The sequence below is a fragment of the Zosterops lateralis genome (assembly GCF_965231275.1).
Source record: "Zosterops lateralis genome assembly, chromosome: 2".
Lineage (NCBI taxonomy): Eukaryota > Metazoa > Chordata > Aves > Passeriformes > Zosteropidae > Zosterops > Zosterops lateralis.
This window is the reverse complement of record NC_139763.1, coordinates 20,062,597-20,080,521: the sequence shown is the minus strand read 5'-3', so window position 1 is coordinate 20,080,521 and position 17,925 is coordinate 20,062,597. Positions and strand designations below refer to the sequence as shown.

At 42.8% G+C, this 17,925-nt stretch overlaps 1 protein-coding gene across 2 annotated transcripts in view; it reads right to left on the bottom strand.

Annotated features, from left to right (window-relative positions):
• Positions 1–17,925, bottom strand: part of ARHGAP6 (Rho GTPase activating protein 6) — a 310,610-nt gene that overhangs the window by 150,517 nt on the left and 142,168 nt on the right. Inside the window, exon 1 of one of the 2 annotated variants that reach the window (XM_083885136.1) lies at positions 5,893–6,041. The exons of the other annotated variant lie outside the window; for it this stretch is intronic. Coding sequence (XP_083741262.1) covers positions 5,893–5,937 — 45 coding nt within the window. The 5' untranslated portion in view covers positions 5,938–6,041. Of the gene's footprint in view, positions 1–5,892; positions 6,042–17,925 lie in introns of those variants that run through there. 2 annotated transcript variants of the gene reach the window in all.

Sequence of the window (17,925 nt, the reverse complement as noted above, 5' to 3'; positions counted from 1 at the left end):
CACATCTGCAATTTTCAAAAAGCTTCTGGAAAACAGAACTGAAATACAAACCATGAGCTTGTCTGGGGAATATTGACTAGGTGGAGCTCAACATTTTTACTTCAGAGTAGTTCTGCATTCATGCCACCATCACATCTGAACAATCTCTAAAGCCTAGCATGTGTTTCCACACACAGGTGCTTTTAGGAAGAGAAGTATTTCTACAGGGGAAGAAAACAAATTAAAAAGGACCAAAGACCAGCCTTGCTCAAAAATCACTAAAAAAGGACAACACAGATTGAAATCTTCATCTTGCACTTCATCTACATGGCAAGCCTTCATTCCATGCACAGGCTGCTGATTTTAGCCACACATGACCTTGCTGCTCAGGCACACCTGAGCCCAAAACCTCATCCTGAAGCTTTGCAAAGGACCAGGATTCAATCTTCTCCTGGAGAAGCAGAATCAGCACAAGCCTTCCTAGGGAAGCACAGCACCACATCTGAGCCTAACGATTGTGTGCCCCTCTGAAGAGAAACCCTGAAGACCCACTCACATGGGAGTTTTATTAAACAGCATGTTCGAGACAGACAAACTGAATAAAGGGAAGCTTTACCTTCTGCTGTCTATACACAGGGTTGCCACTTTCTCCATGCTTTAGGCCACTTCTATTCCTGCACAGTATCTGGGAGCAGACTAATAAAACCACATCAGTGTGGCTCTGCACCTAACCTAGCAAGTCCTGCCCAACTGAACCTGCATCTGCCCCCCCATCTTTCTCCTGCACATGCAAGGAAGAACACTGATATCCACATGTCAGTGAAGAGCTCCCAGAATACATGAGGTGTTCAAGAGCTGTAGAAAACCAGAATCTGATCAGAATGGAAATCTGCTTCCTGTAATTTTTTTAAGTCCTGAGAGACACACGAGCCCCATGCTTCCTGTCTGCCCTGGATTCCAACTCCTTGGTGTTAACTCATGGCCACTTTGCAGAGCAGATAAAAACCAGCTGACTCACTTCAGATTCCATCAATCCCAATCAAAGCTTGGCTTTGGTGCTCATACTGAGCAACAAAGAGTGCTTACTTCCTATATTTATATATGCTCTTTAGAAATTAGCAATAAAAGTACTTTCAAATGTTGCAGAAGTGTAAGCACGAGTCACCACTGTCACTGGAAATTTCACCCAAATGAAGAATGAAGCACTGGACCCAACAGTCATCAGAAATCCTATTTCTCCTTCCAAAAAATCCAACGTGCATGGTGAGCATAAGTTCTTGACAAATAAAATCCAAGAATCAGATGCCAGAAATCTGACATTTAACCATTCCTCTACTGCTAATTGCCTCTTATGTAGCCTGCTTATTCGGTGGTTTTCTTCAAAATGCCCTAATTTGAAAACACCTAGAGAGCAATTAAACCTCCTGAACAAGTTAAGTCTGCTTGTGAATATTCAGGATAGGAGAAAATTAGCAGCTATGTTTTGTGGAGTAGAGATGTTTAAGATTTTTTGGTGGGCAGGAACCTACTCTCCAGCCCACAGCCTGCCCTTAACTTCACCAAACCTACGTACAAAAATATATTATGATTGATCTGGATACACACTGGCCCAGCCTGGGGCTTGCTGTTTCTTGCTGGCAAGCCTGTCAGGAAGAGAGAGAAACCAGTGGAATGGTCTAGGTGAAGGCAGCACCCTTATTAGTCCAGTAAGATAAATTACTTGTAGGATTTCCTACAATTATGGTAACAAATGTGGTCTGCTTGCGGAATGTAAGTTTGTTGTTAAAATACATGAGTGGCTGAAGGCTCAAGTCATGAGGCAACATGTCCTGAAATCAGAAACTCAAGCAATTGTCTTGAAAAGTGGATTCTTGCAAAAACACAAGCAAGCTCACAGGAAGATGTCAGTGCTTGGGTCCTCCTCACAAGGAGATTTTTACAATTCCAGTTTACAGTCTCACAGTGTCACCACAATCTCACTACTCCACCTTGAATTATTCTGATAGCTAATTCTTATGAGGTACAGTTAGCATTACTACAACTGGAATATTGGAGGAAAGTTATCCTCCTATTACCCTCTTTTTACTCCCTTTGTGCTCCAGAAAGCAGGAGGTTTGCTAGTGTCATAGTCTCCCGTGCAAACTGCTTTGCTTTCTCCATCCTTCCATGCAGACTCATGGATTTAAGACACTGAAGAGTGAGCAGCAAGGAGTCAGCTGGGCACAGGCTGAGCAAGCACACAATACAATGTCCCAAACACAGCTGGAGGCTGGGAAAAGAACCCTTTTCTCAAAATACTCTCCGATGTCAGAATTTGAGGTGACCTCATTATCAGCAACAGATTCAGAAGCTTAAACCAACTCAAAGTTGTGTTGTCCAGGGACTCACACATCCCTTCCACTCTGGATGCCAGAAAACTCAATTTTTGGCCCCAAGAAAGTCTCATATCTTCTTCTCAGATCAATTCCCCAAGGTACCCCTCAAGTCATGGCAGCCACTTCCAAATCCCAGCTCCTCCCCATTTTCTCATATTCCCTGGTGAAAGACAGCCAGAGTTTCCTCATCAGGGTAAAATGTCCTTTCCCTTGAGGGAAATCCTTTCTGGTAAATGTTTCAAGACAAAACAAGATTAAAGATATTGCACTAAGATTAAAATGGCTATATCCAAACCAGATCATTCTCCAAGTTTCCTGCTTTGAACCACTGAGTGGCCGGTTGATTGGGCAACAGCTGAGGCTGTTTTGAGTCTTTTTGTTACATAAAAAACCTCTACATCTCAAGTAACCCATGGATCTCTCTGGTATTTTTAGCCAAAATACATGAAGCAGCTTTTTAGTTCCCTCACAAAGCTACTAAGATGGGGAAAAAAAAAAATAGCAACAAACAGAAAGAAATCCCAAGTCAGGAAGGTGACCATCCCTTTTAACAAAACTATATGAAAACTGCTCTTGGAACATTTGGAGATTTTAGTATCAGTTACAAACATGATACCAAAAAGAGCTTTCAATTCAGAGTAATTCAGCCAGATGATTAGTGGGCAAAGAAAAGTAACTCATATCTGAAAATTGAAGGGTACAGTTTGGCCAGGTAACATACATCGAAAATGAGATATTATTTACCTTTCTGCAAGCTTTAATAAAAATGTCATATAAACATATGAGAAAGGGAGAAGACGTCTTTAGACTAGTGAAAAGATATTAGGAGAAAAAAAAATGTTCTAATGCAAGTACAACCATCTCTCAATCTGCATTTTGGTTTGTTTTTCTTGGTTTTTTTTCACACCTACTCTGTCAATAATATATCTTTATTTATTTTCAATTGACTGGTTTCTTTTCATTTACTTTTCACTGAAAACAATGTTTGAGCTTGTTAAAATTACCTTTTTGTTTAGTGGAGTTTTTTGATAAATTGACACCAATGCTAAGCTCAAAATGGAACTGTGACATCATTATCAGCCATCCCCACTCTCACTTAACACACAGAGAGGATGCAATGTGCTACAGGTGAAGTGATCACACCCACTGACATAACAGTCTTAAGCTATTAAGTCTGTGTTTGCATAAGCTACACTTGCAAACACACCAGGAAGCCTCAGAATCACAGTGTCATCCCTACTGATTTATGGCTGCATTATTGTGTTGAACTGGCTGTAGCACATAGCAGAGCTCAGGGGATGGTACAGCAGATCAAATGTACAAACAACACAAATTTTCCAAGCTTAGCTGACTCTAGCTTGGTCCTGAGGCACAAATATCCTCCAAGCTTTGGGAAGCACCAGGAGCACATTCCCCAGTTCAGCATCACCTGAATAAATGCTGTTTCCTGTGCTCTGTCAACTCCAAGACATGAAGCAAAGCACACAACTGGGGAAGACTGGGAGACTTCCTTCAAAAGCATCCTGCTGACTGGAATGAAGATGCTGGTGCAGATGCTTCCCTTTATGAAAACCATGAAACTTTAATTGTCAGTCCTGAAAATTGGAAGAGAAGCTCACCACAGAAATCACTATAATTTCTTCTGCCAATAAATTAATCACTATTAAATGGTATAACACGCATAATTTTTATTTCACAGTTATCAAAACAATCCAAGAACTTGATTCGTATTTACACCACGCAATTACTTAATGAGAACGGTACTTTGCTACATTTAAGTGGTAATAATTACTAAGGTCTCAATACAAGAAAGCTCTACAGTCTTAGCTCATCATCAAGTCAATGAGCTTTTCTTCTCATCCAGGTTTTTCACAGACTCCACGTTAAGTCTATGCATGGATAATGCACAGCATCCAGAGACCACTCTTCTCCAGGCAAATCAGTAATATCAACCACAAATGTCATTTATCTCCAAGACACAGTAACATGTGTTACTACTTCATCATTGAAATATACCCTAAAATAGTAAAAAATACTTTGAAGATTCACTCTTAGGTGTGCAATTTTCCTTTTGCTGCAATATACAGCAATCAAAGAGCAGGGGTTTTGCCAAAGGGGCAATGGTCACCCCATATGAGTGGCCATCCTTTTTCCCTTGCCTGCTGTCCTGAATTCAATGCACTACCTGCTGCTGGCTCTGGGCATACAACAGGACTGATACCCAACCGACAGAGACAATAATGTGTTTGCAACTAGTAGTTAATGATAGACTGACAGGAAGTGATAAAAGTGTCATGGCTCTAGCACATGACAGGCAGAGGTCTCCACCATCAGAGTATTCACGGCACCATTACCCTACTGAAAGAAGTGGTTCAAATTTGTTTGATGTGTGATAATTAGATTCCTGGTGAAATCACTACACAGTACCAAAAGTTTTTGTTCCCATTAACTAATTTAGCTGACTTACCATTACCTCTAAAAACTCTCATATTATTACAGCAGCCGAATGCACTAACACCGACAGCTGAGTGGGTACAAAAATATGTATAGAGACAGACACTAAACCCTGCTGCCCAAAAAAACCCTATCAGTCTCTTACAAATTGTTTACACCACGAGTTTTTTTGGGTTTTTTTTAAAAAGGATGTATAAAAAGAAGATTAATTTCATGTGCACTACTGAAGGAATCAAAGTGAAGCAAGTAAAAAAAAGCACATGGCAGTGCATCCCATAAGTGATACACTCAGAAACCCATCACCCATCCCGCCAGTGCAGCACCGCGCTCGCAGGACCAGCGGGGCAAGACTGCTCCGACCGGCAATTCCCACACAACTTTAACAACAGCAATAAAATTATTCATCACTGACATGGGTGCAAACGAGAGCGGCACCAGCCCTCGCATGCTATTACTCGTGCTGGGGTTTATTTATGACTTCGGGAGAGGAGGCAGCTGGTTGTTTTTACGCGGCTTTTTTTTGCCTTTTTTTTTTTTTTTTTTTTTTTTTTTTTTTTTTTTTTTTTTTTTCCTCTGCCGGAGCAAACGAGAAAATGTTCCTAATAAGGCTGGTGGGAGTGCAGCGGCTTCTCAGCAGCACCAGCTCTCGTGAAGGAAATTGATAAAAGTACGGTGTTATCTGGCGGGCGGCGGGAGCGGTGCCGGAGCGGGTCCCCGGGCGCGTTCCCGGTGGGCTCAGCCCAGCCCGGCCCGGCCCGGCCCGCGGGGGGCAGGAGGGGCCCGGGGGCCGGGCCGGGGCTGCACCGCCACCGCTCCTGCCGCCAGCCGCATCGCCCCCTCCTTTAGTAATTAAAAATATTTTTATGTCATCTCCAGCAAAGCGCGACAAGTCCAGGTAGGAAGCGGGGGAAGGCTCCAGCTGGGCGCCCTGCCCGCAGGCTGCGCACCGAGTCCCGGCCGGGGCAGCACTGCGGGCACCTCCCCCGGCCCGGGCTCCACGCCCGTGCGGACGGACGGACAGGCGGACGCCCCCCAGCCCACGGCACACGTGGGCGCCCCGGCCCCTTCCCGGCCCGGCACTCACCGCGTAGCGCAGCGCCGGCCTCTCGCTGAACACCGAGTCCCCCATGGGCGCGATCGGGCGGGCGGAGGCGCCGCTCCCCGCGCTCCCCTCCCCTGGCGCGGCGCTGGCGGTGGCGCTGACCCGACCTGCCGTCCGGCGGCCGCCGCAGCGCTGGGCTCCGGCCGGCACCCTCCGGCCCCCGGCGCCCCTGCTCGCACCGCCCGCCCGCGGCCCGCCCCCGGCCGTGCCCTCCCCGCCGCGGGAGCCGGCAGCAGCCCCTCGGCAGAGCCGGGCGGCAGCGGCAGGAGGCGGCTCCCGGCGCCGCCGGAGGGGCGGCGGTTTCGGTTCTCCCGCCCAGCGCCGGGGCCGCCCCGCCGCCTCAGCCCGGAGCACCTGCGAGCCCTCCCCGCGGGGCCGGCCCCGCGCCCGCCTCTGCCCGCCCAGGCGGACCCCGGGCCCCGGGAGGCGCTGCCCGAGCCCCGAGAGCCCCGAGAGCCCCGAGAGCCGAGCGCCGGCTGTCCCGTCCCGCAGCCCCGGGCAAAGAGCGGCCCGGCCCCTGGCAGCACCTGGGGGCGAGAACCTGGTCCTGCTGGCGAGGACCTAAAGGGGAAGGAGAGAGGGACAAATAAAAATAGCTTTGCTGTTCACGGTTTTACAGGGCGTGCTTTGGGTGGCCTGGCTCATGAGTCTCTAACGCGTAGACTTTGAAAAGCAAAATGCTCTGTCACAGCCTATTCGGTATTGTATGAATGTGTCTTTACCCAAACTGTAGAAGATCAAACAAATTCTGAAGGAAAATTGCATTCTGCTGCATTATATAATTAGTAGTGACTTCTGGGTGACTTGCCTGGGGAGATTATTCCATCAATGGAAGTGTTTAAAAATGTATAAACCTCCCACAGCTAAGCAGAGCCTAGGCCAGGCTACGTGATTTCCTGAGCCCTCTTTCACCTTTATAATCATTTTTCAATGCTCTGTACAAATCTTGGTAAGTGCAGCAACCCCCCATTTACTCTCATTTATTCTCTGAGGAAGTGGCCTTATTCTAGTGCTGCATGACATATATAAAATCTAATCAATTTACTGTTTCCAACCTACAATTTGGGCAAATGCTTCTAGCCCATCTCATTATCTCAAAACAGAGGTAGCACAGTACTTTAGGGAGAAAGGAAAAGGAATTTTGAGAAAAAATAGAAATGTGTACAATAACACAAAATACATCCTGGAAAGATACATCAGTTGAGCCAAAGTTTTTATGTGCTCTGATGCTGATGTACTGTACTCAACAAGCTTCCAGTTATGGATCTTCCATGGATCTTAACCACTGTTTTGCAGAGGAAATAATCTTTAAGTGTTCCCATGGACAGTCATCTTGGCGTGAACAAGGAACACAGTATTATCTGCATTTACCAATAAAGTCCATTTTTGTCTCTTGGGTGAACAATCTGTGCTACTCCCCTTCCTGGAAAACAAGGCAGGGTAGACACTCGAGCACTTGCAGAGCATGTATGGGAAAGCAGCACCCAACAGAAAGAAACCTTATATATCAAACTTCAAATCATCAGAATCTCCGGGCAGGTAGACGGGAAAAAAAGGGTAAAAAACCCCAAAACCCTGAGTGCCTGATTTTCCTTTCTAAATTTCTGCTTTTTTATGTCAAGGAGCTGTTTTAAACTGGAAAACTCTACATATATCATATGCTCTGATTCCCAATGTTTGTTTGTCTGCTCTGCAGGTTTGACCACAGAAAGTAGATGAGCCAGATGGGAAGAGGCTTGCAGGATTTCTGTGCTTGAGTTCTGTAGCATCACCAGCTTCTTCTAACTACAGTCAATGCAAAAGGAAATGCTAAACATTGCAAAGGGATTAAAAAAGGGAGGTTGTTTCTAATAAATACCCCAAGGTGAAAAAATGGTATGGAGGAGAGCAGGACCCCAATTGTAGAGAAGGTAGAGAAGAGGCAAACCAGCAAAGGGAGAGATGTGAAACTTTGACAAAACAGATTAACTCAGGGAGAGGGAAAAAGCCAAAAAGCCAGGAAGGTAAAGAATGCCCTAGAGGGAGAAGTCAGAGAGGGGAAGGACTAAAGGTGAAATTTTGCAGGTCAAACTTGTTTGGCCTAGAAACTCATTGCCACTGAAAAGGAGAGTCTGCCTCCCATTAACCCCCTTCAGCCGCCTCTTCCAGCCACGCACTGCCACCCTCCCTTCCCCTCTGCCTCCTCCTGCCTCTCCCTCTGCCTCCGTGCTTCTCACAAACCAATACAGCAAATGAAGCACACACCTTTCTTTCCATTCAGCAGACTGAATCAGCCCTCTGAGGGAGGAGATGAGTGCCAGAGCTGGCACAAAAGAAATCTGGAGACTGTCTAGTTGGGAGTAGGATACTGGGGGCAGAAGACGAGCATGCATGGAAGTGTTTTGCAGTAATAACAGGTTGTTACATTGATGCAGCTAAGATTAAAAATAAAGAATACATGTTAAGGAAACTGCAGTTGAACTTTTTATGATGGCAAGGAAAGAGTTATGAGCAAAAACTTACAGTTTGGGGGGTATCAACCTAAAAATCACAGGTTTACTAGCTCCAGTTTTATGGTGTACACATAATATAAAAAACAGGAGAAAAGTCTTATGTCTTCATGTATAAAATCTTAAATGATTTGTTAAGTTGCAGCTATCAGAAATTTCAGAGTTCAAGATTTTTGTGTACCTAGTATCAGAATTTAAAACTAATTGCTGACCACAGAAGGGGTTTTCAAAGGTCAGACCTCAAAAAAAGCTCTCTGGATTTTGAACACAAGCTATTGTGGCTGTGATTAGAAAGCTCCCTTACACGCTATTTATGGTGGCCAAGGAGTCTCTGATTTCAAACTGCACAGGATTTGGAGCCCACCCTGGTCTGCAATGAACAGGAACCCACTGAGCTGTACTGCTCAGTTGCCTGCAATCATCTGTCCCTCTCTTAAGCCTCTTAGCAACCAGGATTTACAGACAGATCTTTCTGGCCATTCTGATTACCTTTTACCGTTTCACATTCCATCCTTATTCACTTATGATGCATTTATAATTCCTCCCTACTGTTCCTTCCAAATTTCCTTCCTCCTTTATTTACCTGATAATATGTACCCAAGGAATACATTCAGCTCACTTTAGGAAGTATAAACCTTCCAGGTTAGCTTCTCTTAAGAGATGATGCAAAGGATCACAGTTAACTTCCTGTATATTCATTCCAGGGCAACTCAATCAATTCATCCTTTCCATGATTGCCACTGTGGTTGTTCCTTACATAGCTTTGAGGAGCTGTAATGGGGGCTTTACACCTGCAAACACAGGTTTTAGTAAAACCATCACTCCTCTCCTGTTTATTATTTGTCATTGACAACGGAGAAGAAAAATGAGCAATGTTTCAGCTAAATTTAGTTGCTTACAACACAGCAGCTGGGAAATGAATAAGTAATTGAATCTTACCTACCTGATCATTAGTGAAGCCAGGTTTTGTTTTTCCAATATTACTGTAGGAACTGAATGCTTTCTCAACAGTAGCTGCTAATAAACAAAGGAAAACAGCTATCGAGTTGCAGACAGCACACAATAATGAAACTGGGGAGAAGTGACTTCTCTGCTTCTCTGCCATGAACTTCACCTGGAGCTAGTGATCCAAGCTGTCTGATGTCTCATCTGATGAGGTAGGAAAAAGTTTCCAAATGCATCCTGTTTTGGGATGGCAGCCAGCATGGTCCTTACTGCAGTGAAGGATTTGTCTAACCTGAATGTAAACATCTACAATCTCCATCACTGCTTACTACCCTAGGCTTCCCTCTCCCACAGGAAGAAACCCACACATCTGGTGAACAGGGTATGTCACTCCAAGCAGACATCTAAAGTAGGGCACATAAATTCAAGTGCTACTTTAGTGAGAGTCCATGACAATTAGGTCAGATGGCTGCCCTTCAGGCATCTGCAGTGAAGTGAGGAGAAGACCACCTGGGAGACCAGCTATTAAAACTCACCTGACTTTCAGAAAAGTCCTTAATAGTCTCAGTGCCTTGGTTCTTTGAATTCAGACACTGCAGGGGCTACCATACTGATCAGGTGAAAACACAATCAATATCTTCAAGTCAAAAAGCTTGAAGCAAGCATAAAGGTCTTGTTTTGATTGACCTTTCTAATAGTACATGAATGCAGCTTCCATACAGAGGTAACTCCACATCTGGAAAAGACTCTCCTCTGTGGCTGCAGAACCAGAGCCAAGAGTGATACTGGCAGCACACTTCTTCCTTGGGAATTAGACCTTTTCTTATTCTGGCCAAATGTTCATTCGGTTGATACAAGTAATGGTTTAAGTCTATCCCAAAAAGAAGAGAGAGAAAAGTTGACAGACAAGTGTATGAAATGCATAAAGTTCTATAAACAAAACCTAGAAACAAAGGAATTGGATTTTAAGGATAATACACTACAAAAATATTTTGTTCAGAACTTTTTTCTTTTATTTGCTACCTATTGAAATGTGTTGGTAATTTCTCACTAGTTTGTAACAGAACTTAGAGACAGAGTACTTAATGCCCATGAAGAATGAAGTGGCATCTTACTCCTGAAGATGCTTCTTTACAGTAATGACGCAAATCTTCTTAGACAGAAAGAAATCCTATTTGGAAAGAACTTGATCACTGTAATTTCCTAGATGTCTGAAAGCTCTTTATACAAGATCTAATACATGAGAAGAGTGTGACCCTGTTACTGCTCTCAAGGAGTTGCCCAAGTATTGCTCATACTGGTGGAGAAGAAGTGAGTGCCTTATTCCTGGGGGGCAGGTACAAAGCATCCTGTGTTCCCTCGATGTCACTTATCTTGTGCTTGCACCAGGTGGTGCAAGCTGAGAGGAACTGCACCTTGTGCACACCCACAAAATGTTCCTGCACTGTCTAATGCCAAGAGGACAAACTGGACTCCAGATTATAACTCAATGCTGCAAAGCATGCTGTGCAGAGGGGCAGGAGGAGCAGCTTTTCTTAAGAATGTAATCAGTACATATCTAGAGGAGGACCCTCGACCCTTCTCCATGCCCTCTGCTGTGGTCAGTCAGCCAGAGCTGCCAGAACTGCTGCTGCCTGATGGGGCATCAGCCGGGAAGGAGCAGCAGTAACAAACATAGCTGTAGGTAAAGGTGAGAATCAAGACAACATGCCCAGAGCCAAAACCAGCTATTCTGGTAAGCACTTGATTTAAGAAATGGACAACTTATGAAGCAATCACAAGGGAAACCTTTCCTATCATATGAAAGATGTTAGCAAGCATCCAGGAGTTTGGTAACACTGGTGTGCTACCAGAACCTCACATGGGATAAATCACTAAATCACTACACTTTTTAATTTTTAAGTCCCTATATATATACATACTGTATAATTGACTGTAGGTCAGTGATGTCCTGCATGTGATAATGCATATTACTGCACTCTCAGTTATCAGCAGCATGGCAAATAAATTTAATCTAAAATATTTTTAGTTTAGAAAAAGGTTAAATGACTTTGTATCCCTTACATGTGCAAAATGCTCTCTATTTCCAGTACCAGTGAAAATTCACTAAAATATCTTTAAAACTACAAACCACTAACTTGTAGATCAAAAAACTTACCCTAAAACATAGCATAAAATACTTTTTCAACAAAAAAATAGCATTAGCCCCATGGGTCACTAGAATTCATTTGGGTTTTAAAGCTGCAGAAGAAAGTACCAGTTATCCTGCCATATTTTTTCTCTCCTTAGAGGCTGCAGTTCAAATAAATGTGACCACTAACTGTTTCATGTGAAGATAAATGACACGGTTTCACGCCTAATTTTTTTTTTTAAATGTTTGTTTTTCCTTGCTGACACAGACCAAGATAAAAATAAGGGGAAGAATGCCGGGGTTGGGGTGGGGGAAAATAAGGGGGGAAAAAAATGAAGTGCAACTTCCAGGTTAGGAGTATCAAAACAGCTTAGGAGACTTAAGCATGCAAGCCAAAAATCTCAGTGAAGCCTCATCTCTGTAAATTACACACATCTGGGAAAATAACAATTCACTAGAAGATTTTTCTAGTTCCTGAGAGTGGGTAGACCTCCATGTATTTCCTTCCTTGTTTATCTTCTTGCAACTCACCTTCACTGTAAAGTAAAACTGGGCTGTGCTCTCACTAGCAATTATCCTTCTCTCTTAAATCTCTTCCAAGAACTGAAGAAGGAGAAAAACACAATTTTCTTTCATTACATATGACTTTTACAGAAATTGCAGCTATATATAAAAAAATTTAAAACCACTAACTTGAAACAAGTCACAGATACATGATCTGGTTGCTCTGATTAGAAAGAATGCTTATCAACAACAGACAGAAGCATGGGCTCCTATCTAAATTTACCATCTGAATATTTGACAAGAATTTAGGAGGAGGAAGGGATCTTTCACAAGCCAAAAGTTTATTCAAAATTGTTTCATGAATAGTATGGGATTGTTAAAATCCATTTAGTCTGCAGAATAATGACTACACAATAAACCACCCAAGAAGTAACGTGACTACTGTACATTTTGATTTAATGTTGTAATTCATAAAGCAGTTTTGCAGTGTAAAAGTAATTATTTCAAGATTGGAACAAGACCAAGGCTCTTGTGACCCACAATAATAATATTCATAATGTTAACAAACCTCTTCAAATGAAGTCATTGTTTAATACATTTCAGACTATATGTGAAGTGGTTACAAACATCATGTTTTTGTAGTTGTCAATAATTTGGGGATCATGTAAGCAGATGGACCTTGTGTTCTTCTGGATTTCAACTGTAAATTAAGAATCAGGGTATTATTATTCATAGTATTCACTGGGGCTGGTTGAAAAGCTAGTGTTCCAGCTGAGAAGGAACTTTGCTTTTCAAAATTTGACTTTCATCCGATTGAGTCTAAAGCCAACATTTTCAAAGTTTTTGTGAACTATGAATTCTTATACTTTTTTTTTGGAGCCAGATAAAGACAAATCATGAAGAAGTCTGCTGGTTAGCAATGAGCCTGACAAAAATTCCTCTTTCCTCGGAGCCCTGGGGGTGCACTCATGCAAACTGCCCTTGGAGTGACAGTCCCTGGGAGGCATCCCAGTGCATCTCCACTCCAGGGCAGGGAGCCTGGGAAGCCAGAAAGACAGCCTGAGAATTACTATGGAATTAGGATTTGCCACAGTCCTGTGAAGCCCTGAGGTCTTGGCAGTGACAAGCTGCAGGGCCGTGCCATCCCCAGCTGTGCCAAGCCCTGGCAGACAGCCTGTCCTGTGGCTGGGGAGGCTCTGCAGAGCAGCTCTGCCAGGCAGCCCGCACTGCTAATGGGAACTGAGAACTTTCAGCATCACTGGACCTGGGTTTGGATCGCTCCATGGACTTAACCAAAGATACACACTCTTGAATCAGTCCCAGGCCTTGGGCTGTGGGACAGCCCAGGAGGATTTTTTCTCAGTCATAAACCCAGAGTCTCCATACAGCCTGCTTTTAACTCGGGGATAGTTTTCCTGGATTGATTAGAAGTGAATTCAAGGAGTTGCAAATGAAATATTTGAAAGCCAGTAAATCACTTTTTTCCACTATAGTAAAATTTTACTCATTAGTGTGATTAATGGCCTTTGAAATGTTTTTCTTTTGTATTTATAAAATGAATCATATCCAATAACCTCACACACTGAGTTCCTTAAGAGGTATTTTGAACTTGTATATATGACTGTCCACTGAATTAACAGTGAGCATTTTTACAGTGTGCTCCAGCAATTTGCATTCACCTTCTGGTTTTACTCTGAAGAACAGGAATGGTTACAATTTCACTGTGTGGACTCTGAGGGCTTCAAGCAGTAATGAATTTTATTTGAGCAGAATTTTCCCTGGCCATAAGTTTATTGTTATTTTCACCTTGAGGCTGCAAAGCATATTTGTTTTCTAGTAAGAAACTTCAGTCACCTAATGATTCAGGCATAAAAGTTCCCCTAACCTGTCATGACAAGTGAGAGAGAATTTGAGGGAACAGACTCAAAGAGGAGATGGAGAAACACAGAATGTTAAACACTCTGGATGACTCTTACCCTAAATCTAAAAACATTGTAAAGAAGTTAGGAAAAGAACAAACAACAACAACCATGTCCAAGTGTTCCAGGTGTGACTCATCTTCAGATTCAGATAGTTACCCATCAGTGTCTAGGCATGAATTATGCATCCTGGTCTCCATTTAGTCACTGAAGATCTACTCTATACAGACAGTAGAGTTGAAAGAGTTTGGGACATGGCAGTCTAAAGCAGATGCTGTGTTTGATTTACTGGACACATTTTCAGACCCAGATGAGTGAACTGACTGTATGTGCCCACCTGGAGAACCTTCCATTGCAGACAATCCATGTACAGAACCCTAGAACAAGCTGTGCAATGCCAAAGGTAGCAATGACTGTGTTAAAGACCTTTGGTCCAACTGCCTGGATAGCCTGTTTCAACACTCATGGGTTTCTACAATCTAAACCAATGCAAGTTGGAGCTTGGGGAAGGGATCTGCACAAAGGACTGTCTAATATGTCCAAAAATGGATTAATACCTTACCCAACAAGACCCACTGGCTAACTCAGTACTTAGCAGTGCACATTGCCGAAAACACAACCCAGTAAACATAAGGCAAAAGGTGTATTTATTGTACTTTTGTTCTTCCCTGCAGCAGTCATGACAGTCGTACTACATGTGACTGCATGTAAATGTGGCACCTCGCTCTCACAAATTAGTCTAAATGCCAAAAGAGCTGAGTTTAACTGAAGAGCTATAATATGTTAGAGCTCAAACTGCTTCCCAGTTGTATTCAGAAAAAAGGTTAAATCACCCACCTGGGCGTCTGGTTTTCCCTGTTACCTGGAAACTGGAGCTCTGAGTGCAAGCACTGTAGAGAAAGTGATTTTAAAAGCAACAGGAACATGAAAGCACCATTCATATAAGACATGCACCATCATCCAAGCAGTTTCTCTGATTGCAGAGCTGTATTGTTTGAATCTGCAAGATCCTTTACTTGATGGAAGTTTACTGAATTCCTCATAGCTTGGGTGCAATTATTCCAGCGTACCCCATACTGTGGCTATTCCCTTTGCAGGGGCTGGAGGAAGGTGAAGGCAAAGCACAACCCACAGCCTTCCAGATCTAGGGATCTAGAGGTGGTATAGTCACAGTGCTGCTGCTGAGCAAGGACACTTATGCTAATCTGGGAGGGGAAGATCCCCCTGGGCAAAACAGCTTGGGAAAAGCTGAATTGTATAAAAATGTTGGCCTATTCTCAGGCAATTGTTTTGTAAAAAGGTAAGCTATGAGTTGAAAGCACTGGAGTTGTTCCTAAAGATTCCCCCACCAGTCTGCTCTCCTTTTGCAGTAAGGACGTCCAGTTCCTTTGTAGTTAAATTCTTCTCAAGTGACTTGTATTGCTTCAACTGTCCTAGTGAGACTCGAAAAAATGTAAGTACAGAAAAGGCCTTGGAAAGATTCACTGCCGTTTTACACTAACTTGATAATACTGGTGATTTCAATGAAGCCAGCATAGGGAAAAGCAGGAATAATGCAGTAATGAAAGAGAGCTGTGCTAGAGCAGTGCTCTTTATTCTCCCTTTTTGTCCTGTTCCCTTGATTAAACAGTCGAGGAGAAATCTTGGAAGTGATCCTGTACATGATTTGTGCTCCTAAGCAGAGCCAGAATGCTGCGAGCCAAGCGCCAGGCTGAATATCCAAACTTTTTCTGTTTATATTGAGGGATATATTCACTGGGTGCTGGAGTTTGAGACCACTTCTCCCCACACACCAGCTGGGAGGTATCAAAGTCCGTGTGCATTATCCACTCGTTCACCTCCAATTAGAAAAAGTGTCCGCAATGTGCCGAGAACATCAAAGTGTTAAGGAAAAGGAATTCATCCACAGAGGACAAAGAATTTAAGCTGTTTACAACTTTCTGCTCTCTGATGTTTATTACAACCCCCGCTATAAAATCTGTCTCCATCTGTACCTTGTAGTGAGAGAGTTAATGAAAACCCAAGCCACATTCCAAGGATGGCAATACAGAATGAGAGCGACCTCAGCATTGTTTTGCTAAGATCTCAAATTGCCAATACTGCAAAATGAAGTAATGCACTCTGTCAACATGTAGTATGCTCTATAAATGGGATTGCCTGTTCATCTGTTAGTAAAACATGCAGAAAAGCACTATTTGATTGGCCTTAGAGCAGCTGACTACTTGCTTTGACTTCTTCCTTAAAATTTATTTGAAGCATGAAACTGCTGAAAATCTCCAGTGAGTTAAAAAAGACAAAAATATAATAAAATTAATTAAATTTATTTGCAAATAGGCCTCACTTTATGTGGCTGGTCTTGAGTTAGCATTTCTTTATCAGAAGAATTAAATCTAAAGTTAACTAAAGCACTGTATGCCAGAAGTTGATTTTCATGGACTTCAGTACTAACTTAGAAAACTTGTATCTTTTTACAAACAGAAGATTACTTCAATAGTTAACTTGGAAAGCTCAGACAGTTTTAATAAATTTATAGACAGCTTCCAGATTGAATTTTGCTGATCCAGGCTTCTTAGGTGGAGTTTATGGAGCCAGACTTGTCATATGAGCTATTTCTATACGCCTCAGGTAAATATACACAGGGTTCGTGTTGTTAGAGAAAGTGGCTTTTTCTCTTCTAAAAAATTTAAGTTAATCTTAAGCAAAAACAAAAGTTCATTCAGTACATTTTGTATTTGTTATTTTTGACCCATTTTGGGAAGTATTTTCCTTCCACAGATCTGAACTGTCCCTGCTTCTGTCCAACTCATTTTAACTCTTTCATTTCTTTTATCACTCTCCTTCAGACTGCTGCTCTGGTCTCTGGTTTAGAAACAGCTAGATGGCACAGCTGGAGAAAAGGAAAGGGTTTCAGGTATTTCCTTCTTCCCACCCAGCAGCTCTCATGCCTTTCCTACATGTCTGCTTTAACTCAAGTTTCATAGAAAAGTTTGACCTGTATTGCAAAACCAATTTAGAAATATAAGTTGTTACTCATGTAGCTGAAGTCCTGATGTGGATGCAGTTACAGGGATCAAATGGGTATGTTTTATTTCCATTGAAATTCAAAATTGCTAAATCTAAAGCCATCTAAAGCATTTTTATTAGAATATCACTCTGTAATAACAGGATTCTCCACTTTTCATAAGTTGAAATTTGTGAACTCCATAGCCAAAGCTGTATCTCTTATTTAAGATTTCAGTTTAATGTTGTTCTTCCAGTGGATCATCACATAAAAGTTTACCCATACAACCCAGATTTAGAATCAAAAGTACAACAGAGACAGGATGTCAGGATCAAAGGATCTGCATCTTCCCTTTTAAGTAACACATGGGCCTGCAAGCAAGACAGGAAAACATCCCTCCCCAAGGTTTCACCTATAACATCTCTCCATCCACCATTGGTATTAAGCTGAACTTTGCCAAGTAATGCAGTTTGATTTTGGTTTTTTTTTCTACTAAAGTATGATATGGCATACAGACATGCTAAGTCATGTCTTGCTATGACAGATAATATGAGGAAAGGTAGCATTAGCAGATAAAGATTGAAGAAACTGATATGGCAATACAACAGGGATGACCAAAATTCTTGCCCCTTAGCTGAGAATGGACACCTTCATGTGACCAGTGCCCGAGCTTGAGGGCCTGTTGGAGCAGGCTCCTCTGCCTGCTGGAGCAGTTCTCAGAGAACACACGATGGCCAGAAGCTCCCACTGCTCCTCTCTGGGACAACACTAAATTCCTGAAACTGGGAACCCAGTCAGCCCAGCAAGGTTGTCCAAGCAACCCCTGTTGGCTTAGCTCTACTCACAGCCAAAGACATGGATCAGTCACTGTGCCAGCACAATGCCACTGCTGCCTTATGATGAAATTACAGCCCTTGAAATGCCCTGTGTGGACTGGAAAGATGACCCATAAGAGACTCCAAGCAAAACAAGAGCAATGTTCACATGACAGAGACCCAGGCACACTGTCTAAGATGAAAAAAAGTA